The sequence below is a fragment of the Falco cherrug genome, chromosome 13, assembly GCF_023634085.1.
Source record: "Falco cherrug isolate bFalChe1 chromosome 13, bFalChe1.pri, whole genome shotgun sequence".
Lineage (NCBI taxonomy): Eukaryota > Metazoa > Chordata > Aves > Falconiformes > Falconidae > Falco > Falco cherrug.
The window spans coordinates 29830961-29856238 of record NC_073709.1 but is presented as its reverse complement, the minus strand read 5'-3'; the positions used below and the strand labels follow the sequence as shown (position 1 = coordinate 29856238).

Sequence of the window (25278 nt, the reverse complement as noted above, 5' to 3'; positions counted from 1 at the left end):
CTAAGCAAAGCTGAAAAACCTCCCATCTCTTTGGGGAAAGAGGTTGAGCTTAATTTTCCACACCTGAAGTGGTACTGCTGGGATTTTTTTCTTCCCGCGGCACCTTGGTGGAAGGGGAAGTCCACCCTGAGGGGGTAGGGAAAGCCAAGCCTTGCCCACCAGCACAGGGCTGAGCACTGGCCAGCCCCTGCTCTCCTGGGAGCCCGTGGCGTTTTGCAACATGCCTGCTTTGCTGGGGGCACTCGCGCTGTCGGCTGGGCACCTGTCAGCCTGTGACTCAGGGCAGGCCGATCGGCTGCTGGGATCCGCAGGTAGATGGGCTGCTGGGATCCGCAGGCAGGCACCTAATTGGTAAAGATGAAGCAGCTGCCCAGCCGGGGGGATTTTGGATGGGAATGCTGGATCCTTCTGCCCGATTCCGGCCACGGCGGGAGTTACCTTTCAGCCTGGCTATGTGACGGGCTTATCAAGCCACAGCTTAGACACCCAAGGTCACCTTTGCTGGAGCCGCTAAATTGTGTTTGCAGCACCTGCTGCTCACGCTCAGGCCTCAATTACCAGTCTCCATCTCCCATCCCAATCCTCTCCCCAGGGTCATGGACAAAAATGGCTGTTGGGAAACCCTTGCCCGCACGTGGACTTGAAAGGGTTTCTACCCGCTGTGCTCTTGCTGCAGCCAAGCTGCCCTACCTGGGCTGCAGTCCTGCTGAGCTGGCGTGGCTCTGAGCTGGGTCCGTCACCTGAACCCCTTCGCCTTTTTCTTCTTCGTGTAGTCCTGCCGGGAAGCCGTTTCCTCCTCAGCAAGTGGCCAGGCTACAGCAAGCGTTCCTCATGTTCTCTCTCCCTGCTCGCCTTGCCTTTTCAAAAGGTCTGGGTGACCTGGGAGAAACCGTAACGGAAAGGATTTCAACAGCCACAGGAAGAAACATTTTGCTTGCCACAGAGTCTCCAGCGGCAGCAGGATAAACAGCCTTGGGAGATAATAAAATTGGGCCCACTGACTCCATGGCGGGGACAAGCCTGAAGCATTATAGCTCTGAAGGTTGCCAGCTACTGCCAGCCGTGGCACGCAGGAGTATTCCAGAGGCCAGTACAACACCTGGGCACTTCCTGCGAGTGCCCCAAAGCCCCTTAGCCCAGACTAAGCTGCGGGAGCGCACCTAGCCAAGGCCTGAAGTGCCACCTCAGGCTTCTCATCCCTCAAAAGATCCCTGGGACTAAGGCACTTTGGAGGCGAGTCCCTGATGCGAGCGAGGGCTTTCCCGTTGTGCAGACTGCACTCCTGCCTGCCAGGTCTGACATCCTTCCCCCTTTGCAGGGTTTCTCCTGCTCCCTTTCCTAACCGAGGGAGGAAATCCCAGGCAGAAGTCCCCCACGGCGTCACCTGGGCTGGCTGTCTCTTGGAAGATGCCTGCAGTCTGGAGGCGCGTCATCAGGTGGATCTGGGGCTGGGAGTTCCCGTGGTTTGTCAGGCAGCACCAGTCCCGCTGTGTCACCACATTTCCTTCTCAACCTGCACTTTGGACAGAGACCAGTCCTGCAGACACCTCGGCAAGGACGAGCCCTGGATGAGGACGACGACGAGCCGCTTTTGGGTGAGCTCAGAGCTGACTGAAACACAGGCGAAAAGCCCCAGCACAAACCAGGCCGCTTTGCTTTTCTCAAAAGTCACAAAGCTTCGCTCTGGCGGATCTCTTTGCATCGGAAACCCTTGTGCTCCCAGCGCGGTGACCCGCACGGGCGCCAGGTCAGAGCAGTCCGTCACCGCCTGCCTTTGAATTCAAGGTTTGAACCGCGCAGCGTGGCCAGAGAGGGCACATGCTGCGTGAGGTCATGGACCACCATTTCCCTGGCCCTGCGGCTGAGCCAGCGCAGCCTGCTGCTGTGCCGGGAGCGGCGGGGACAGTGCCGCTTCTGTCTCGCAGAAGCATCTGACCCGCTAGTAAGTGCGTATGAGAGAAACGAAGGTAGTTCTAAATTCAACTATGCCAACAAAAAGCCGTTTTTATAGAATCCCTCAGGCTGAAAGGGAACTCAAGGCACTTCACAACAAGAACACTGACCCTCTAGAACGAGTGAACCTTTAACTCTTGTTTCCTGCACCGCGAGTTTACAAGAGTGGATTAGGACGATTTCTCCAGAAAAGTGTGTCTATTTTATCGCTATTTCGCTTCAGAATTAGCCTTTATAAGTACTGCTCTGCAACTGCAAGCACGAAGAATTTAACCCAGTTTTTGTGCCAACAGGTCGTTTTAGCCTAACTTTCACTAGAGGTTTTCACTTTTGTATTTAATGGTTACAGGGGAAACGGGTTCTGAGCTTGGCAATTTGACCAGTAGCCTCCAAAAGACTGACTGAATTTTGCTTTTTACAGTTTAGAAAATTAAGAGCAGGAACCAGATTGTTCTCACCCCACCCACCCACCCACCCACCGCCCTTTCATCCCGTGATACACTGACACGTTGCAGCACTGGACCAACAATTTTGGGAGACCTTTAGTGTTAATCCATCGGGGACAGTGTTGGGCTGCCGGGCAACCCATGCAAATATTAATACACCAAGAGAAATCCTTAGATGGGATTTATTGAGGGTCATTTGTACATACGAGCTACATCTCCAAAACCTACTCTACCAGACAGCTTCCCTACAGTTAGGGAAACCCTTGCCTAGAATGGTTGCTTTACATGACTGATCTATTGAAACATGGAATGCCTGTAGAGTTGTGGCACTCCATGACATCTACACGGGACTTGCTTCAAGAGCTACGACCAGGGAGCCTCCTGGCTTCTCAGCCATGCAAGCTCGGTCAGGTCCTCTGGCCCGTTTGCTTGGCATTCATGCTTTCTGCCTAAAAAAAGAGGCAAAACGCACAATAATGCGGCATTCCAACATGCTAGTAATCAATCAAACACACTTGGTAGTAACATTAGAAGAGGCAATCGGGTCACCCAAGCAGGTAAGTCCTGCCTTAGCTTAGGCATTTGGATGGTTTTCCCCGACGGGTGTCAGAGGAGACATCTGGCTACACGCCAAGTAGCAATGTAGAAACACCAGGGAGAACGTTTTCACTACATGCGTGCTCAGACCGTCCCCTTGTCACCGCAGGCTCTCTCAGGAGCGGATCTCTCCTTTCTAGGGCTACCCTGGATACGGCGGGTGAGGAGGCTACACGCAAGCAGGCTCCAATGGCTGACTCTGCTCCCGCTGGCTCTGGAGAGGTGGGTGAAAGAATCAGAGTGAGAATCTGGGCTGTAGAGACCAGAAAGGCTTTGCTGCTCCAAGGAACCAACAATGGATTCTTTTCTTGGAGGGCGGGGAGCCCAACCCAAGCCTGTCTGATGCGGAGAGAAGCTGCATTTTGTCAGGAGTTCTTTCTTTAACTTCCGCATGTGCAGCACAGCCTCCCTGGGTAGTTCCAGTCCACTGGCCAGCTGTCCTGTGAAGGCTGGCACTGCTGCACAACGATGCTGTCTGTCTTGCAGGCTGCAAGATTGTGGCCCAGTGCAGCAGGAGGAAGCGAGGGGGGGGCAGCGCTCTCTGGCTACAAGCCAGGCCGGCTTGGCGTGACATTTCTGAATGCTGCAGCAAGGTGTTGACTCCTTGGTTAGCGGTGTCTGACAGGCTGACTAGAACTTTGCTTCTCCACGTGGAGACGCAGTGCCTTTTCAAATGAGAAATCACAACCACACCTCTAAATCAAGCGCATTGCTAATTACTACCATTGCACAGTATGTTTGAGATCGTGTCTTTCAACAGACACGGGGCTGAACGTCCTCTGCCACAGCAGCAGCTCTGGAAGGAATCTAACGGTTTCCAGCCTGTGTGGTGCAGATGTGCTGCTCTGCATGGCACAGCTATGGTGTCACAGACATTGCAAAACCTGCTCTTGTCCTGAGCACAGTTCTACTGCCTCTAAAATTCAGTCACACCGGGTGAGTTTTAGCCAGGGCTCATCTGAGCTCCGTCACAGGGCATTTCACTTGCAAAGTTCTCATCTCTCACTAGTATCCCAAAAGGAACCCCAACCAAAACCCAAAGCCCAAACCAGCATCCAGCTGCTTTGGGAGGTGGCGGGAGCAGCTGGTGGGGTTGGAGGGCGTTTGCCATCAGTCAGCGATGCCCTTGCCCTAAGCTGGAGTGGCAGATTTTAATCTATGTCGGATGCGGTGGCAGCGCGAGGTCAGGAGTTCTACTGGTGGTGGCAGTGTGAGGTCAGCAGCTCTGTTGGCGATGGCATTGGGAGGTCAGGAGTTCTACTGGTGGTGGCAGTGTGAGGTCAGCAGCTCTGTTGGCGATGGCATTGTGAGGTCAGCAGCTCTGTTGGTACCGGCACATTGGGGTTGCCAGGTGAGGAATGCAGGGCGCTCAGTTCCGCCCCGGAACAGCTCCGGGGAGCATTGGTCTGGCCCTAAAGCCAGCAGAAGGACGTGGGTACATGTTCTCTGGACCCTCGCTTCTATTTCCTGCCAGGAAGAGGAAACGCAGCCCTTTTCACCCTGCAGGTTAGGAATAATCCCTCTGCCCGATGGGGACCATCCCAAAGTGATGCTGCGTTGTCAGGAGGGAGGGAGCTGGCACCAGCTGTGCTGGGATGGAGCCGGCTGAGGCCGTTGAAATCAAAACGGCCTGGGCGGACCTGGGGTAGCGATGCCTGTAGTATCAGCTGGGATCCCGAGCGGTGCCCTGGGGTAGGAAGGTGGCCCTGCCGGGGGAGGCTGGTTCCAGCTGGCGTTGGCAGCGTGCCCGCCTGCCAGCTCTCTGCTGCTTCGGCTGGGGTGCTTGGAGAGGCGGGCAGGGAGAGCTGGGCTGCTGGTTGAAACATCCCTCAACAACCCCCCTGGGGGCTGCAGGTGACACTTTCCTTGCACTGTGTCCCCCTGGCTGCACCGGTGCGGATTCGGCTGGGAGTGAGTTTGCCGCTGTCGGCTGTTAGAAAGGGAAAGGCTCTGAGGTCTCTCCCTGCGAGCACCGAGGTTTTGAAAAGGTGCTGATCTCCTTAGTTATAGCCTTAATTTTGCCTCCTCCCTTTGCAGCCCCTCCCTCCCTCCTCAACCTGCAGTCTCTTCAAGAGGAAATTTGAAAATGTTTTCAGTATAGGCGCGGGGTGGGAACTTCTGATAGCCGAGGGCTTGATGCGTTGATCACGAGAAAGCGCAGCCGGGCACCTCCTGGGAAGTGCCCCTGCGCAGATGAACTGCCTGACTGCAGCATCTGGGGGGTTGTGAGCCACGTGGAGGTGATGCCCCCACGGGGGAAACGCGCGAGTGGGACAGCGCGGAAGAGACTGGCTTCCAGACTCGGGACGGGCTTCGGTTAGCGGTTAAGAAGAGTGGAGGCAGCAGCATCTTCCTCCGCGTGGGGCTGCACCCCGCCTGCCAGGTCTCAGACCAGGCAGTATGGTCTCCGTTGCTGCTCCGTGTGTAATGGGTGAAGAACCTGAGCGTGGAGAGGAGGGTGGGAAAGGACCCTGTGCCCGGTTTGCCAGCCAGTTAATGGCAGAGGTGGAAAGAGAAGTGCCACATCCAGCACTCCCTTTGCAAGTCTCGTTTCTTCCTGCGGGCATCTGCCGGGGAGATGAGACGGTTAATGGCCATGCTCTGCTTTTCTTTGGCTTGAACTTAGGCCTTTTCTTGGTGTTTGCATCTCAAGGAGGTGGTAGCATCTTGGTTCTCTGTGTGCTGTCTGTAGCATCATTGCTGGGCTGGTTCTCATCACTGGCCGCTGGGAGCAGCTACCCAGTGGGATGCGGTCACCGCGCATCCTCCCTGCCAGGCTGGGCAGAGGCCAGCAGTGCCGCAGGGCGCGGGTGGCAAAGGGAGGTGGCCAGGGCTGTTGCAAAGCTGGGGAAAGCTCTCCCGTGCATGCTTTCCCCTGCCAGGGGGGTGTTTTATTCCAAAGCTGAGACCCTGGATGCACTTCCACCTGTGCCTGGGTGCAGAGAAAAGGCCAGGTGCCCCAGGGAGAGACCAGGTCTTGGCCAAACTGCACCAGGCAGTCTGAAAACGGGCTCTCTTACTGCCGCAGGGCTGCAGGTATCGCCCAGGGTCGTGCAAAAGCGTCCCATTGGACATGTCATGGGCACTGTGCTCATGGCTCTCTCTGGTTGCACCCCTGTTTTTTTCTTCCCCCCCTTTGGTTCTTCTGGAGATTGCTGCAGCCAGCACAGGTGGTCCCTGCAGTGCAGCTGGAGCACCGTGCGCCGGCTGCGCTGCGCAGGAGCACAAACCTGGGGGTGGGGGTGGGGGTGAGGGGTGTCGACAGGTTGCCCTCACCCAGGGGTGTGTGAATCCTGAGCACTTTTTTGGAGCGTGGTGCCATTTGAAAACACAGATGGACATTGGAGACTCCCTGCTCCCAGAGAGGCCGTTGCACCTCTTTGTTGTACCCACTAACTGTTGTCCTGGTGTCTTGCAGGCACAGAAGAGTACGGCACAATGGATGTCTATGACCCTCAGATGCTGGATGTTGTAGTCTTTGGAGGTCTGATGGTGGTATTGGCCATTGGGATCTTCCTGCTGTTCTCCTTCATGAAGAAGGTCCTCCTTCCTTCTGAGGAAGCCTTGGCCAAGCAAGGCAAATACATTAAGAAGACCAAGCAGCAGAAAAAAGAGGCAAAGAAGAAAAAGAAAGCTGTTTGGAAAAAAGGAAAGGGAAAGAAAACAGGAGAGAAACCAAATGGAAAGATCCCAGAGCAGCACCAAAGTGCTCCAACTCTCAGCTCCGTCACCATCAAGATAACAAATGTTCTTCCAACCCACGAGGAGCAGAAGCCTAATGGACCTGTCATGAAGGCAGCTGCATCCAACAAGAGCGAGCCAGGTAAGGCCAAGTTCCTCTGCGTATATCCCCGTTGAGTAAGCCAGCAGAGGGATAGGAGAAGGGCTGGAGTCATCTCGTTCCCTTAGCAAAGAAAGAGCTGGAACGAACCTGCCTAGTGAAAGGCAGGAGATGACCTTGCTGCTCTGCGCCACCGGCACCGCTGCGTGGAGCGATGTCCCCTAGGGAGGCTGTGTCACGATGGAGTCCTGCTTCTGATGCCCACCATGTCTCTGCTCCCTGGCATTAGCAAAGCGTGCCCAGCTCCGGCTGGAAACGCTCAGTGTGATGGAGGGCGGTGGCAGGGCAGCAGGAGCAGGAGCAGAGCCAGGCAGAGGTGGCAGCTGGCTCAGGGAACGCTTGTCTGTGGTGAGCGCCGTCCCCAGCGCTCGTCACATTGCTTTCGGTTAGAGAGGTATCAAACTTGGCTGTGGACATCTGGGCGGTTACTGGCGTGAAATGGCACTTACGGGGTTGAAGTCAACTGAGGTGATGCTACTCAGCCCTGCCGTTGGCTCGAGCGCTCCCAACCCCTCCTCTCTCCTCCCCAGCACCTGCGGACTCGGATGGGCCCCTCTACCTGCCCTACAAGACGCTTGTGTCCACGGTCAGCAGCACGGCGTTCAGCGAGGGGGAGGCCCAGCGGCTCATCGAGATCCTGAGGGAGAAAGCGGGCATCGTCCAGGACACCTGGCACACGGTAGGGCTGCCAGCACCGCCGTGGCCGCCAGGGCCGGGCCGAGCCTCGGGGGGTGCGGAGGGGTGAAGGCAGCCCGTTTTCGGGCAGGCTGTCCCCCGAGGGTCAGCCTTAGAGACGGGAGCTGAATTTTCCCTGGGGCAGAGGGCATGATCCTGTGCGTGTGGGGGGGAGGGGTTGGATCGGTCGGTGGCGGTCCCCGCTGATGTGCCACCCTGTGCCGGCAGGCCATGCAGACGGGTTACCTGGTCGCTGTCCTGGAACGCCAGCTGGAGGAGAAGGAGAAGCAGCTCGCCACTGAGCAGGAGGCTGCAGCCGCTGCCAGAAACAAGAGGCGGGAGCTGAGCAAGGTAAGTGCCGCGCAGCCCTCCCGGCACCCCTGGCACGGGCCCTGCCCCTCACGGCATGGGGGCACCTCCGAAAGGGTTACACTTTTTAAAGCCTTCTGAGCTAGGAGGCCACTTGTTTCAAGTCCCCTTAGAGCAGGGAAATTCCTACGCTCAGGACTGACCGGGTGGCTTCTCTCCTCGAAGGAGCTGGTGGCCGAGCGGGCTAAGGTGACGGCTCTGGAGGGCAAGCTGAAGGTGCAGCTGCTGGCCTGCGAACAGGAGTTGGAGCTGAGGGAGGCACGCATGCAGGCCAGCCACCAGCAGCATGTCCAGAAAACGCAGCAGCTCCAGGACAAGGTGAGCCCCACACGGTGCTCTGCAGCTTCCTCCGCTGGCTGCCGGCTGGCCTTCGGTGGCAGGTGCTGGTCTTTTGGAGAAGACCGAGGTGGACAAGGGGACCAGAGCCTCAGGGAGGGGCGAGTGCCCCGCAGTGCTCCTGACCCGTGGTGCTCAAGCTAGAAGAGGGAGGTGGGAGCATCCTCATGGGATGCGGCAGCCCCGGGGCTCTCAGCATCAGCAGACACCTCGCTGTGGCTTCCTTGCCAGTCCCTCTTGCTCATGGGGTGGGCTTCTCAGGAGAGAGCAGAGGGACCGGCGGTGGCGGCATTAACCCCTGTTGGGCTCTCCCTAGATCCGGACCCTGCAGGAGCAGCTGGAGAACGGCCCCAACACGCAGCTGGCTCGCCTGCAGCAGGAGAACTCCATGCTGAGGGATGCCCTCTACCAGACCAGCAGCTGGCTGGAGAGCAAGTAAGACTGGGGCGGGGGGCAGAGCCTGGGGCCGCCCTCTGGCAAGCCCTGGGGGTGGCTGTCCATCAGGCTTGGCCACCCGCTTTCTGGAGGGTGCTTCTACAGGCACCCCAGCTAGCTGGAGGTAGAGGAGGGAGTGAGGAAGAGATTGCCAAATGGCTTTTGGGGGCCTGGCAGGGGAAACAAGGATGTTTTTCCCAAGTGGAAGGGCAGGGGAAACCCTCTCTGCTTTGGGGTCACCCGTGCTGATGCCAGCGGAGGGGGGCAGAGGGGACCAGAAGGCGCTGCAGCATTGCTCCCCACTTCGGGGAGCTTGTGCTCACCAACTTCCAAAGAAACGTAGCTGGCTCCTTGATGGGAGCGGTGCTGCAGAGAACCGAGACCTGCCTGGTGCATACAGAACAAACAGGAGCTAGGGAGAAGAATGTCACGCTCCTTTCTATAGAAGGTCTGAAATGGCTGGTGATTAACAGCGCCCAGCTAATTACAGAGCAGACTCCAGCTGCCTAGAGTGCTTTCTGCTGTGTCTGGGAACACAGATCCTTGCGACTTCTCCTTCATGAGAAAGGAATGCCTCCTGTGATGGAAACGCAGCTTTTGAAAAGTGATGTGTCAGCTCTCTGCACCCCGTCCCTGAAGGACCAGGCGTGTCCCAGAAACAGGCGAACGCCACCGCTGAGATGTTTCAAGCCCTGTTACCAGGCCCACAGGGGGATGTGTTCCCCCTGGGTAACGCCAGGGATGCTTGACTGGCCTGCGGGCTGGAATAACGCTGCTTCTCTTGGTGCAGGTATAACCCTGAGCTGGCCAGGTTGTGGGAGGAGTACGCCAAGCTGAAGAACGAGCTGTCTGAGAAGTCAAAGGTGCTGCAGAGAAAGGAGCAGCAGAGGAAGAGCCTGGAGCTCAAAGCGTCAGCCTTGCAGATGCAGATGGAGCAGCTGCAGGTCAGGCAAGCGCCTGCAAACCTGCTCCCCTCAGAGAGACGGGGCGTGTGGCTGAATTGTGTGGGATCCGTGGGGCTGGCCATGGGGAGAGCTCGGGGGGAGATGAGCGTCCGCATTTGGAAAGCGAGCTGCCTGGCGGACCCCCTGTCAGTTTGTCACATGCCAGGAGCTCTATTGCGCATCGCCGGCAAAGCCCAGGGGGCACGCTGCCCTGGTGGGAGCCGTTCTCGCTCACCTGTGAAGCTCACCAGCCGGCTGTGAGGGTGGGGGGAAGCCTAGATGCTGCACCCTGATGAGTGGTAGCCTCAGGTGAGAGAGGAAACCCAGTGGCCCCTGCCAGCGGGTGCTCACGAGGACGTGGGTGCTCCCTCTCGACTCTGAAGCCCTTGGTGCACGAGGTAGAGCTTGTGGCTTGTTTGTTGTCACCGGGGGGTGCCTGGATTTGGGGGTTTAGGGGTGTTTAAAGGACACCTCCCAGGTAGGGCCTCTGAGCACGCCGCTGGAGCAGTGGCGCATCGCTGGCTTGTGGCCACCGCGGCGGCTCAGTGCAGACCTGAGGTGACCCGAGATGTTCTGGAGGGGGGAAGGTCACCAGAGGGCCAAGGGAAGCTCAGGCAGATGCCTTCTTTTGACTCCCATGTCGGAAGAACTGGTAAAAAAAATAACAAGCGACCTGGACCAGGAAACAACCAAACTCCAGGAGTACTGAAGGTTACCCAGGATCATCTGGCCAAATGGAGTGAAACAGTGAAGAAGTTGAAAGAACAGCTTCAGGAAATGGTCCTTGTGGTGGCCACAGCCATCCCTCCCCTTGGTGCTGGCGGAGGCAGGGGGAAGCGCGTGTCAGGCAGTGGTTGAAAACCAGAGACAAGGTGGCACTTGCTGCCAGAAACCATCTGGGTGGCTTTTGGGAAGCTCGGGGAGCATAGGAGATGGTGGTCATGGTTCTCCCTGCTCAAAAGGCAGGACCTGGCCCACCTGTGAAACGCTTTGATGCTTGAGCTGCCACGAGGATAAGGTTGAGACCCAGCTGAGTAACCCACCTCTGTTTTCCTTCTCCAGGGGGAAGAGGAAAGTTAGAAAGGACTTCCGTCTCACCGGTCTGTGACCTAGACCTTACCATTCCTAAAAATAAAAATAAAAATATATGCTGAATGTACTGTAGAAAAATGTTACAAGCCATTAGTGACCTAAAACCTAGGTTTACAACTAGTTTTAAAAACACTGTTATTATTATATAATCTATAATATATTTCTTACTGAAAAATAATAATACAAAAACCCCAACCAGTAAACACTGCAGGCATATGTTTGTAACAAAATCTTCATACTGTTTTGTACAACCAACCGTTTGCTGCCCAGGGAGCCGCTCTGGCCACGTCGGGGCAGGCAGAACCCACGCATGTGTGAAAAGGGAAGACTGTGCTTGTACATCAACTGCTGCAATTATTTTTTTCCTTTTTCTTTTTTCTATTTTTTCTTTATAGTTTCTTTTGTTTCTTGGTTGGAGTGAAAGAAGTGTGAAAGTGAGAGCCACCATGGAAGGAAGCCTCTCTTTGATGGGTGGCTTTTGTCTATTTCTGGGTGTCGGTGCAATTACAATGACGTAGTGAAAAGAGCTTATCCTTGCTTCATTTGCCCGGTTAATATTTGATCATTTTTTATTAAGTTTGCAAGCCAGCCAGGTGTTTGGGGTCACTGAAGAAGGACCCAGCTGTGGCCGGGAGCAGATCCCCGCCTTGCTCGCTGTGCTGCAAACAGCCATACCTTCTGTTTTTCCTCCAAGACACGCAAAGGAGAGAACCCTTCCCTTCCAGCCACGTGTGTTTTCACGCTGGCGGTGCACCCCGAGGTCCCCTGCCATGGGGTCAGGCTGAGCGTGGGGCAGCTCTGGGGGTGGCTTGCAGCAAGGAGCAAGCCTTTCTGCTTGCCCTAGGAGCAGAGGCCCTCCGTGCCCAGCTGCTCAGCCACTGCCTTAGCTGTTTGGTATCGGTACGGCTGCAGCCTCCGCTTGGTTATGCTCTGTGAGAATCCTTTGAAGGGGGGTCTTACTTTAATCAGATTCTTGTGAAATACAGCGAGTTCTCACATAGTCCTCTTTGGAAAATTTTTTGTGAAACGTCTCAAAACTCAAAACTCAAAACTCAAAACGAGTTCAAAACTCCTGACACTACCAAAGGAATTGTTTCAAAGCAACATTGTCTGATGGATTCCATCGCCACCATTCAGGTACTCATATTCAGCCCAGCTTGTCTCTGCCAGCACAGTTGTATCATGACCAGTGTTCCCATTGCTGGAGCTACAGATGTAGCAGCAATGGCAAGAAATCTGAGAGAATGCAGGCAAAGATATATTTTTCACTCCCTCACGGGGTAGGGGGAGAGTGTCCTATTTTGATTTCTGTATTAAAAAAAAAATAATAAGGCTTAATTGCTTTCTGTTTCTGAACTTCACTCATGTACTTATGTTAAGCAACATTCCTCCAAATAATCCATTGTCATATTTCTGCAAACTTCGCTGCACAGAAGCACTTAAAATAGTTTATCCTACTAACTTTTTAAGTAAATTAAATAAGTTTGTTTTAAACTCCTTCCCCTTCAGCAGGAGTGGCCATTCCTAAAATAGCCTTTACTGGCATTTATTTTATTTAACTTTGCATTAACATCATTTAATCAAGCCTTAAATTAGATTTTGAACCCACTTAGCTAAACTGGTTCAAGCCAGTTTGATTTTCAATTATTCAGGAACTGAAGAGTTTATTACATTTTAAGTTAAATGAAATAAGAGAGTTCATACAGGGATTTTCTACTTATCAAACAACACAGGTTTAAGACAAAGCTACAGTTAAACCACTGTGGCTTTTCACAAACTTGAGGCTTCATTTTTCCTCTTATAAAATGAAAATGTAAGTAAGTTGAAGAAAGAGACAAAGAATTTATTTAATTTATCATGGTGGTTCAAGCATATATCTCAAGTTAAAGAAATAACAGTAACTGGTACCTCTGTGTTGTCTTCTTTATAACTTCCCTCCTCTCTTCCACATCTGACAAGCATCATTTGCTTCAAGAACTTCAAAGGTTAATTATTTTTAAATATTGCATGGTCTTGCACTTTGCTAATGAATCATACTCCTCAGATTTCATTTTTTGTAAGCACAGTTAAGCACGCCTTTTTTCATTCCATTGCCATATTTCACTCACATCACCTTGGTGTTCCCATACAAGTCACAGATGTTTTCACATAACAGTAATGCGGGTTTCCAGAGCAGCAAAGCTTTGCAGGCATTATGGGTGACACTCATGCTTGGTCAAAAACTGTCTTCATGAAACACAGTCATGTGCAGCTCTCACAGATGGCCAGAGTTGACTGGTGGTGGTGGATAAACTATCCATTTCAGCTTGTCTGCATTTTTCATCAAAAAAACATGTAGAGCCTGGAGATCATTTTGTCCAGGGCTGGGCTGAAGTACAGCTGCTATTTAACAGCTCAGATAATGATATACAATAGCCAAGGAGAGAGAAATGAAAGAGAACAGCACATAGATCTGGCACTGTCACGGTGAGGTTAGCCTGGCAGAAAATTATTACTCAATAGAGAATTACGGAGGGGATATCATTTAAATAAATAAAAATCAGAGACATTCATTTGAATACAATCTGTAGGTTTTCCAAAATGCCTGTGGTTTCTGTGGAGATGCATTTGCTTACTCCTAAATCCACATGAGGAACTGGACTTTTATACAAATTGAAACAGTGCGGTCCTGGAGGGAGCACAGGAGGAGGAGGGGGAAACAGCAGAAAGGACAATGCACTGTGATAAGGGCATGTGTTGCACCAGAATTTGGATCAGTGCTCAGTGATGCAGTCTCGCTTCCCTAACACTGGCCATCTGCAAAGCAGCCCTGTGAAAATCTAGGCCTGGGGCAGGCCCGTCTGCTTGGTTTCTGCTTGGTTCAGTCAAGAGCTTTTTCTTACTTTAAATCCTTGGTAAAAGAATACCACCACTCTGTGGAAACTTTGCCTGACAGTCACCAAACAGTTCAATTCCAGCATCTGTGCTGTCACTGAAGGCATCAGCAAGGCAGAGCGTGGGTGTAGTGCTGTCAGAAGAGCTGCAATATACATATCCAAAGGAAAAATTTACAGTTCTGCGTGACATGTAAGGAAGATGCAGTTTCCTCATCTTCCCCATCAAGTCTGATGAGTTTGCTCATACAAATATCAGGAAAAAACAATGCAGCTCCAAGATACCTCCATGTTATTTGTGGATGACTTACAGCTTGTATTCAAATGTGAGTACAAAAGCTGTGGTAAGTAATATCAGAATCAGATATATTATTTAAAAAGAAGAAAGATGCCTTCACTGTAATTTGGAAAAGGAAATGGTAATGGTAACTTTCTGTATGAGCAAGAGTAGCATATAAGAGAACAACATTTCCTACATACTCATTTCAAATGCTGAATTTGAGACACTTTGAGCCTCATTTTTATACATGCTGAGCAGACAATATCCCACACTTTATGAGAGTCATGAGGTTCATGAAAGTCATGGCTTTTATGAAGGAAACCAAAAGGTTTCTTTTTAGACATGCAGAAATAGAAACACAAAAATCGGTGGCCAATGTTGATCTTTACCTCTCCCTACCTTAGTTTTTCCATCTGCATGGGGAAAATGATAATTACCCTGAGTGAGAAGTGGCTTGAGGCAGCCCCTCCAGGAAGGGGGTAGCAAAGTGCTAGGTTGTTCATGAAGATGAGCAATGCCCACTGTACTGCAGACAATGCCAACACTTAGATCATTTCTCACCCACCTCTGCTTTCCTCACTAAACTACATTTCTGTCTCCTGTGTCTTTCTCAGAGCTTTTCACACTCCTCTTTATTTCAACATTTATACAGGAGGTTCCATAACAACATTGGATTCATTTAATTCTTCCGCCCAGTGCAGCTATCTTAAAAGCAAGTTAAATCATTTCACCTCTTAATTTCTTTACTCAGGTAGCCAGTGTGACACTTTTTATAAACTCAAAGCCTACTCTGCTTATTCAGGGAAGATTCGTTGTGAATGCTGAATCGAGTCTAGCCTTCAGATCCTGCCCTGTAGTTAAAACAATCAATGCCACAGCAGATGCACTTCGAAGGTGATGGCAGATGCGTTTTCCTAGGCCTTGGAAAGATGAACTTGTTCCCATTCCCGCTGTAGAGGTTATATCTGAACACAGAACCTCTGTTTGATTCTAATCTCAGAGCTGAGCTAATGTGTCTAAGAGCTTTTCCCCTTGTGCACACTAAGGGAATAAGGAAGCTAGCTCTTCTGATAGTGAGGAGAGGCTTTAACCATTAGAACCAGTTTTGCTGCAGAAAGGAACTGGGAGATTTGAGCAGCAAGAAGAAAAGAGCTTGTGGCTTGAGTACTGTTTTAGGATATTGGTAGTCCAGGCTGGTTTCCTAGTTCCTGCACAAACTTTCTAAATGTTCATACAACACAAAGGATAGAACCTTTCTGAGGCCTAACTTGTTCCTTAGAGAGTAAACTCTTGGGTAGAAAGACTCCTGCTTGTTATATGCATGTGTTTTTCACTAACGTCACTGAAGTTCTGGGTCTTAAGTTTATTTGAATAAATTTTCAGTTTGGTGACTGAGCCAAATAGATCAGAGCTGGGCTGAAATCAGTTTGAACTGATCCATGGTAGAGATATCTGGCATTTATTTGCATTCACAAGAAGAACTGTAAAATGTTGCTCTGAGTTGTGGAACATAAGTTTATTCAGCCCTAAATGAAATCTTTCCTTCCTAAAATACTTAGAGAAAATAAGTAGAAGACTAACATAAAATTGATCATGGTAGTGGCCACCTCTTCTGCAAACACAGACACCCATGTAGGCAGTATAAAGCCCACATTTGAATAACTTGTCTGAGAGGATCAGACCCACATCTCCTGTTTCTCAAAGACATGTCTTCTCTAAGCTGCTTTACATCCACCAGATTTAGTCAAGTGGAACCTTGCCTAATGTTGGGATCTGTTTTGTCTTGTGCTTTGATCTTGTTGTAAAGCTGATAGATTTCTGAAAAGCTGAAATAGTTCCTTTCAATGTTAACAACATTAATGTCATTTTTGGTTCAGCCAAACTGTCTTCTGCAAAGTTGATGTACATCATTCTAAGCATGTGCTGAAAGAGGCCAGTTGTCAGCATCTCTTGCTGTTCTTTGTTGGTTTATCTGAACTCTCCAGTGGACTCCTATAAATAAGATATAATCTACTGAAATCTAAAAAGAGAGTGGAAAAAGTATACAAATGACACCAGCCTCCTGGGGACTTTTCTAGAAGGATTTCTCTCTTCTTGATTATAAAGAAACATGAAATAAAACTTACACTCAAAAGATATACCAAATACTGTGATCTAAATTTTAGCTTATAGTGTTGGGAGGCTTTTCATTGTAAAATATTTCTTGTGTAGTCTGAAACAAGCGTAAGTTGACTCATGGAAGAAAAATTGAATCATAAAGAATAGCTGCTTGAACATACACAGCAATGAAACTAAACACCTCCATTAGTGTCTGCAAATTGTAAAACTTGACTCTAAACACCACCTAAGCTGGCCAGTCCCCACCAAAGGAGAAAGAAGATGTTAAAAAAAAAAAAAAAAAAGGCAGATGGGGTGAAGAATGGATAATCAAAAAACCTTTTACCTCTGCCTCCTTCAGAACCAACCCTTTTTTGGAGGTCTGCAATCCAACTTGTGCCAGAAGGCCTGACTAGGTCCCTTCTGGCTTCCTTTATTTGTCTGTAGGTTGTCCAGCTGACCAGTGCTGCTAAAAGAAAACAGAAATTGATTCCCAGTGCATCCCCATTTCTTCTGTGGAATAACCCACACTCTGTGGTTTCAGTAGCACTGCTTGTGTAATGGGCTGTCCATGTACTGAGGTGTTGCTCTCAGCTTTCAGCAGTGTCTCAGTGACTGCTTCATAGGATAAACTAAGTAAAGGGCTACCTAAGTAAGTTTTTCAAAAGAAATAAACAGCAGCTATGCATCCCAGCCCTTTCTCGGGTTGGCTTCCTGTACTATTGTTTGATATTTAGCCTTTAGAAACCAAACCAGCAAAACTAACAATGCTTAATCAGGCTTTTAAATTCAACCTTCTCTGCAGGACCGCATGTTTTTCAGAAAAGGAAGGACTGAGCGCCTGTAGGAGTCAGTGATTCTCTTCCCTTCAGCATCTGGATCCAGCCTAGGGAGTTTTGTGAAACACTAGCAGAAGTGTGAGGACAATAAACATGGAGGACAGTAAGTGCAAGGCCAAGAAGCACTGGAAGAGTATGAGCAGAGCTAATAAAAGCTGGGAGTCTGGGCGAGCCAAGCTGAGCCGAGACAGCTGCAGACAAGCTTGTAACTACTACGACAACAGCTAATACATTAACTGTCAAAAAAACAACTACTTGCAGGAAGTAGTACAAGTAATGTACCTGGTGTGTTGGCTTTACTGAAGTTCATCGTGCAAACATAACCATATGAAAACAAGAATGAGGAAAAAGGCTTTCGCTATTATTAGCTATTTAGCTCTGTTCCTCTCTCTAAAGACAGAGCTGTCAGTGCAGTTCCAAGAGCCAGGGATGGTTCTGGCTTGGGCTGGCAGGTAAGAGCCCTTACTGCTCTCTCTGCTACTGCTTCCCTGCATTGTCTTGGGCATCACACTGTCGCTGCTATTGACCTCTGTTTTCTGACTTGTACTGTGGGGATGCTGCCAAATGCTCAGAGCTCTTCTTTTTGTAGCTGCAAAGAGCTACCCTAGTCAATCATCCTGTTTACATCGCATCAGCTTGCTAAAAAGAAAGGCTGTCCAGTATGCTTACCTTAAATGTGGATGGAAAAAATGTATCTACCCAGTGGAAACTGATCTGAATTCAGCAGATTATTTAGTAGCTTAGATGTAAATCCTTGCTTTCAGTTTTTGAATATTACAAGTGAAAACAGGAAATGTGGAAAAAAAGTACTTCCTTGAAGACAGTGCTTAAAGGGATTTTAAACTGAATTCTGGAAGAGAGAACTTGACCAGTTTCTATCCCAGAGACAGCTGAATTTCTAGTTTAGGTGTACAGTATGAGGCCTGCTCCATAACCCACTCGAATCAGTAGGTATTTTTCTTTGGATATAACTGGGTAACATATGCAGACTGTAATTTGTGTTTCCTGTGGAAGAATGGCTGCAGAAGCATGGCCTTAGAATCTCTGAAGATCTGCACAATCCAGGCCTGGTATTAGAAGAGGCCTGTAATCAGAATTGTAGTGAAGTTGCTGTGATGAAGTTAACAAGAAAGGTAGCCTTGAGCTATTCTTGAATCCTGAGACCAAGTAATTATGTTGTGCCAACAGGCCGTGGCTGTAACAAGCTACAGCTGCTGGGAAAGCAGGTGCAGGGCCAAGAAAGATAGGGACCGGTATGGGAAAATAGGGAGTAACAAACTACGAGGCTGAAGCACAGCAACACAATTAGCTACATGGATAGAATGCTTATTTTAGTCATGATAATTAGGGGTGTGAGAACCGCGTGTGTTTAGAGACTACTAACCAATTATATTTCTGCTTTACGAATATGCATGTGTATTGGTTCTATATAAGTAGTGTTAGAAACTAATAAAGTTGAGCAAGATGCATAACTCATATTGAGCGTCTTCTTGACTCCGGCGAACCCTTCTTCCAACAGTTTCCAGCTACAGTTGCTGGCCTTTGGGGGATTTTTCAAATATTATCTAAATGCCAGAGAAAGAGGCAAAACTTATTTCAGGTATGACACAATCCACTTCATGGGAGTCTTCCCTGGGTCTGCTCTGGTTTATTATTCTCAAACTATTATCATTATTTAAATGTAACCAAAATTAATTAAAGGCTTTCAAATCCTGTTGATACTCAGAATTGCTGCAATATTTTTGCATTTACTTATAAAAAAGCTTCCATAATTGAAAATGCTTAAGCATATTAGCAGAGAGTATTAGACTGTAATCTCATCCTTCTGTAACAATCTGGAAAATTGAGTACTGTAAGTTATTCTAAATCCATTTGCCTGCAATATAGCTAACATCTCAATTAAAGAAAATCAACCAAAACTCATCACCTTTATGCTCACAGTATGTTATATACACTTTGAAATGTTTGAAAATTAAAATGGAAAATAAACCATCAGAGTTATTCCAAAACCAGTCCATCAAGACTGCCTTTTCAAAGACAGCATTTATTGAGAACACGTTAGACCAGATGTGGGGGTTTTAAGCTGATACATTGCTGGAGACAGAACCTGACAAAAAAACCATAGTTTTTACAGAATGCAAGGCCCCACCTTCCCCTTTTGCAACTTACTGTACCAGGCAAATGCCTCCAATTCACCCGAAACTTGAGAAAAAAAACTCTGAGAACCATTTATGCATTAAGAATGGGAGAACATAGTTTTGACAGAGAAAAATATGAGTATCATTAATCAGGTTTTTAACAGAAAATGAAGTGCAATATTGACTTCAGGCATTACCCATTTCTGGTAAACCTGGGAGATGACCTCTATTAACAACTACCAGGCAAATTTCATCAGTGGTAAAGCATCACGCACCCTTCCTGCAAAGATTGTCATCCTTTTTCAAAAGTGGCCAAAAGCTGAGACATATTTTGTTTCCATGTAAATGCAATTGTAATGCTTGTTCATATTGACAGCTTGCATTTGAGGGAGGGAAACCTCCTTCCATCCATCTTCTGTCTGAAAAGAGAATCTGTCTGATCACCTTGGGACACTGAAGCTGCCCCACGCACTGCTTTTTCTCTGAGGGAAAAGGGATGAACCCCTGTTTTGCTGGGGCTGTAATGACTCCTCTGGTCCTTGCAGTATGTTTTTCTTGAATACACTGCAGCTGTAGCTGCTACTCAGAGTCTTGCCGTGGAAGTTAATTTTTCCATCAGAAAGCAAACAAGCTGGGGAACATGGGAAAACAGAGGCAAGGAGTGTGCCTCTGCGCAGAGACTCAGCTGGCCATCAGCCAGCAAAGCCATCACTACAGTTGTTTAGTTAAATTTAAAAAGAGAGAGAGAGAAATGTAATATTTGATGAGAATTTAATGACAGTCCACGACATCACCTGCTTCCAGCTGCTGATTAATCATGTGAAAGAAATTAATTTGGACATGGATGAATGTGAAACTAACTACTGGGACAAATAACTGCATTCAGAAAGGAAGTAGAAGGGGAGAATTTATTAAGTGTTTGGTCAAATTAAATGATTTATTTTAGAACAGCCCCAACCCCCAATTCTCTGTGTCCCTGTCAGATCCATTACTAAATCCTCATGGCCTGATTGCACTTCTACACAATTCAGTCTTTTGGCCTCCACAGAATTACTACAGGTTTCCTCATGAGCAAAACTGGCCATCCGCTTGATGGAGAGGAGGTGAGAAAAAAACCCTGACAGTTTCAGTGGGGCTGAGCAGTGAAAGATTCCCTGGTATGGGTCTCAAGAACTTTGGGGGACTTCTTAGGGCACTTACCACGTCCAATAGTATGGGTGTTTTGGTGCTCTCATTCTCCCTATCTCAACTTTCAGAAGTATTCCTAAGAGTTCTCAAAACGTGTGTAGACTTGTCACTTCCCATCCAGATCAATTTCTCTGGGAAAGGAAAGAGGATGGGAATGTGACAGTGCAGGTATTTCAGGGCTTTCAAGTCAGGGGTTTAGAAGTATAAGATGCCACTTAAAAAACTCTGCAGGTGAGATCATTGTTTAGATGGTAAATCTGATGGCTGGTATTTTGCTAGAGTTCATCTCCTAGTCTCCAGTGGTCTCAAGTGTGCAAAGGAAACCCTACTGCAGTAAAATGGAAGCTGATTTGTAGAAGAATAGTGTTTCACCTGTTATTCTGAAGTCTCTTCCAGTGTCTCTCCAGTAACAATAGTGGGATGACAGCCAGGGGAGAACTGGGCCCAGCTTGCTGAGCAGGACAGATCTGATGAACTCCTTCTTTGGTTCATCTCTGATGCACCACTTTCTTGATTGCTAAGGCAGCCTCCAACAGTCTTTCTTGGAGGTTTCAAGTCTGAGTATGCTCATGTGATGTTGCCTCCAAAACCAGGGCCCTGCCTAACTCAACAGCCTCATATAGGGTCTGTTCCTGCAAAGAATCCAAATTTCCATTTGTTTAACTTTGTCTGTTCCACCAACTGTAATAAATGTCAGCCTGCTCCATTCTTCTTCCATATCTCTTTTTGACACTGTAAAAATGGTAGGTGATTCCACGATGACCACTGTTGCTGGTGACACAAATGGCACCTGACTTACTGGATCCTGTAAGTCTTGTTCAGCCCCATCCATGGCCTTCACAGGGAAGAAGGGACGTTAAGCAAACTGTTTCTTAATGATAGATAGGGTTGTAAAAAAGAAAAGCATTTCATTGTTTCAACACTTTGTTCCTTTTAGGAAATGTCAGAAATATAAAACAGAAGGAAACAAAGTGATTGGTGGTTGGTTGGTTGTTTTTTTTACATAAAACACACTCACAATCCAGCCCAAAAATGACCCTGATGAGAGTTAAAGAAATCTGGTTGTGCAGCTAAGGAATGAAGTGAGTATCTCTGCCAAGAAACAATGGGTGTTTCCAGGATACTGTCTCTCCTATCAGAAAGGGTCATTCCAAGGCATTTCTCTGGAAGCTTTTATTGATCTCCCCGTCGCTGAGACAGAAGACGAGATGTCAGATGGCTGAGCTCTTGCACCATTCCTGTTCTATTCAGGACAAGGCCGCTCTCAACCAGCAGCAGAGAATGTCAGGGAACTGGCTAACCTCAAACATCTTGTCAGAGAGAGCCACACTTGTAAAGTTAATCCTTAGCACTGTGTCTGTGTGCCCTCTTCCTGCTCCTTATAAAACAGCCCTGAAGAAAAACAGTTTCTGTCTGTTCTTGGTGGAGAGAAGACCACAATGGCTGCCAGCTTTTCCAGTGCCTTCAGCCGGAGGTGCAGGCTGTGTTCCCTCTGCCAGCCTCAAGAGGCCACGGTCTCTGAGGGCAGAGCAGCCCACCTGGCATTGCAGCCAGCAGAGCCTCACCAGCTCTCCAGGTTCTCCCTCCTCCATGCTCTTTTTGCCTGGGCAGGTGTCTCTCTGTCCTGCTCACCAGGTGAGTCCTGCTCTTCTCAAACAGCAGAAGCCTGTGGGCAGCATGGCAGGACCATGGGTGACCCCCAACAGGGAGCAGCTGTCCCTCCTTGCCATGCCCCTCTGCGGCACCATCTCTGACAGCTCTGCCTGCCTCAGGCCAGCCTGAAGTTCTACGTAACCCGGTCCAGAACGCTACTGTCAGCTGTTGTCGAAGAATCTGGTTCAGACAGCAAAGGCTGCAGGTCTCTAGAGGCGTGTCCAGAAAGGAGGAGAACAAAGAATGGAAAAGGATTGAGGAATGAGTGGGAAGTAAACAGAGATTCTGCTGAGGACCTGCAAGCCCCACACCTCTCCTTTTCTGTCCTTGCTTTTCCATCTCATTAAGTTACTCAGGCAATTAGGTGAATTCCCCTGGGAAGAAGAGAGCAGCCAGCTGGAACTCTGTGGTGTCCTTCCCCAACCAGCAGGAAGCAGGAGCCCATTAGAGCTGCAGTCTAGCTCGTCAGCTCTTATTCAGCAAGCTTGGAAATGGATGGTTAATGTCTCTTCTCTGGGCCAGACATTCACCTTCCCCAGCTGTAATGGCTTTTTAGATATCTAATTTCAAGCAGCTGTTAGTACCTGGCAGACCATGAAATAACTTTCACTTTTCCAAAGGAAAAGAAGAATAAGGAGCCTCCTTCTTGGAGCACCGAGAGTTGTGAAGAGTGGCAAATTTCGTGGTGAGGTAAGGGACTGTCTCAGCTCTTGAAATCTGTCTTATTCAGGCAGTCAGCAGGTTTAAATGCTTCAATTTAGTTACACAGAGGTGAAAACTCCAGCTGTAGGAACTTGCCCAAGGTTAGAGAGCACATGGTAGTAGAGTGGAAAATGTCAATGATCATAAATTTTGCAGTTTGCAGCAGTGGCTTAAAAATCTCAGACATGTGCCCTCTCAGAGACAAATAACCCAGCTGATCCAGGAGCAACCTGGAAATACTTGGGGGGGGGAGGAGGAGGGACAGCACAAGAGGGAGCCTTGTCCTGGGCATACCAGCCAGAAGAGGTGGGAGCACTGCAAGGAGAACTGCTGCGTTGCTGAATTTTCTGCTTAAATCCAGAACTGGTGAGGCAGCTCAGACAGCAGTTCACAGCTCCAGGAGTGGATGTCTCCAGAGCAGGGGCAGGGGGCAGCAGGGAGACAGGGCTCTGACCAGTGCTAGGTGGGGATGGAGAAGCTGCTCTTGGTACTATTAAAATGCACCTTTATTATGCCTGGGCATGCATGCATGCATGTATGTATGGAAACGTGATAGGGCTGAAAATTTTCCTAGGTGGACAGGAATGCTGTTCTTTTCATAAGGACTTTACTTACTTCTAGTTGTTCAGAGGAAAAGCGTGATGCAGCGTGTGGATCTCAACCAGTCTAGGAAAGATGTTCTTGGCTTGAAACAATTTTATGTTCAAGGACTGGTGTTTTCCAGTGACTGCTGTAATACAGTTGCTTTTCAGGGTGAGGGTCTGGTGACCTTTGCACTTTGTTGCATGGCAATGAACAGTGCTACATACAGAAAATAGCACAGATAACACACTGTTGTCTGGCAACATAATTTAGGAATATTTTCATAGCCCTCTTGCTTTACCTATTCAAAATTATGAAGAATCGACCTAGATCTGCCAGTTTATTAAACTCTGCAGCACTCATTCAAAGCTTTTTTCCTTTCGCAGATGTAGGAACAGACAAAGGTAAACATCTGTCCTTCAATAGAAATATTATTGTAAATCCTTAAAATATATTACTATACTACAGGCAAAAATAGTGTCTTGGAGGGAGCCAAAATGCTTTAAATTAAATGCCCACAGCCTGGTATGGGCTTTAAAACTATTAATCATGTCTTCTTCAGTGCCCTCTCCCAGTTTTTCAAAACACAGAGATCACTCATCGCAGAGTGGAAATTTGGACAGCATTTATTGTGACTCCACATTCGTCTCATCCCTAAAAGGTGCAGTGGAATCTTACAGCCCTGGAAGTTAATACCCCTGTCATATACTACCAAACCCAAAACAGTCTACGTGACACACCGCACACTTAAAAAATAGCTTGTCTTTTTCCTGCTGTGATCATAGCTATCTCAAACAAATGCAAAGCTGCCCAATTATGGTTATGTGGTCACAGTCTAGTGGAATAACTGTGACCTATGAATAAGAAAAACCTCTTCAGACAATGAAGCAGTATTTGAATTCTAATTGTTTTATCCCCTTAACCACAGACCTAGGGTACAACTTTTAGTAGCCTCAGGATCCAATGGGGAAGGATTTCCCTTTATAATTTTATTTTTACTGAACCTCAGGAAAACTCAACAATACATATTTCATGTACTCCTACTGCCTCTACTTCGGTCTGTGCAAAAAAAGGAAACATTAATGCTGAATCATGGGTCACTCCCCAAACACGCACATATGTTTGTATTCTTATTATCAGCAAATAGCAACTGTGGGTCAATGTGTTAATGTAAAGCCCTGCTGCAGCGCAGGCGACCACAGCTGTGGCACACACCAAAGGCAGAGCTGGGGTCTTCTCTGACACCAGGAAAAAACAGGAAGGGTGGCACTGAAACTGCTGAGCATATCCAGACATAAAACCAGTGAGCATTCACATCTTCATCCTGGAGATTTTACTAACTGAGGGAAAAATAAAGGTACCACTAGCATATATGCATTGCATCAAGAGGAAATGTAACATCCTGTGCTTGTTCTAGGGTTCCTAAAGTTTCTTGCCTATCATATGTATATATAATTCCTTGTCACAGTAGTTTGCTATGCATATTTTCCATACATACGGTTTACTCTCTTAAACTGTAACAGTTCTCCAAAGTCCTGCTGCAAAACCTGGAGCCTGTGAGCCAAACTGATGTTCTTAGCCCAGCACTACTGCTCTGCATATGTGCACTGTGCATGGATGTATAGGATGTATGCATCCCTTCCTCCAAGGACCCCAAGTGTATGTGAAACTTCAGGCAGCTCACAGCCACAAATACCCTAGGAGGCACAGGATGTCTTAGTATGTACTGCCTGTTTCACAAGCGGGCGAAACAAGTCAGAGAGGCAATAAGCCACATTGCTAACACCCCACAGCACAGCAGGGGCAGGGCCAGGAACAGACCGCCGAGATCTTTGGCTCACTTTCTTGGCTGCACTGAGCCATATGACTTGGTGCAGCACGGGGTGAGGTGCAGGCAGGAATGTGTGGAGGAGGCTCCCAGAGAACAAAACTGGTTCCTTTGTGCTCTAGGTGGATGTACAAGCTCAGGCAGACGTGCGTGCAGTACACAGGCTACCCTAAATTACACTGACTTGCTACAGGTGTCTCTGCAGAGCCATGTGTTCTTGATCCCTGAACAGGACCTGGCACCAAAAATATTAACCAGTCACTGCTTAATTCTGCCATTATGTGTGTTCCTGTGGGATAGTGGGAGAGGAGCAAATGACCAGATAAGCCAGCTTGGAGTCACTGGGAGCTGGGAAATACAGCATCTTTATTTGACCTGCTTTACCACTGAAGCAATGTGAAATGGCTGGT

At 48.6% G+C, this 25278-nt stretch overlaps 1 protein-coding gene across 1 annotated transcript in view; it reads left to right on the top strand.

Annotated features, from left to right (window-relative positions):
• The window catches only part of LOC129737291 (ribosome-binding protein 1-like), a 33438-nt gene extending 23581 nt beyond the window's left edge, over window positions 1-9857 (top strand). The window contains 8 exon segments of the mRNA XM_055726005.1: window positions 1529-1595; window positions 6415-6611; window positions 6696-6819; window positions 7368-7516; window positions 7783-7863; window positions 8047-8199; window positions 8534-8652; window positions 9443-9857. Coding sequence (XP_055581980.1) covers window positions 1529-1595; window positions 6415-6611; window positions 6696-6819; window positions 7368-7516; window positions 7783-7863; window positions 8047-8199; window positions 8534-8652; window positions 9443-9857 — 1305 coding nt within the window.
• The last annotated feature ends 15421 nt before the right edge of the window (window positions 9858-25278 follow it).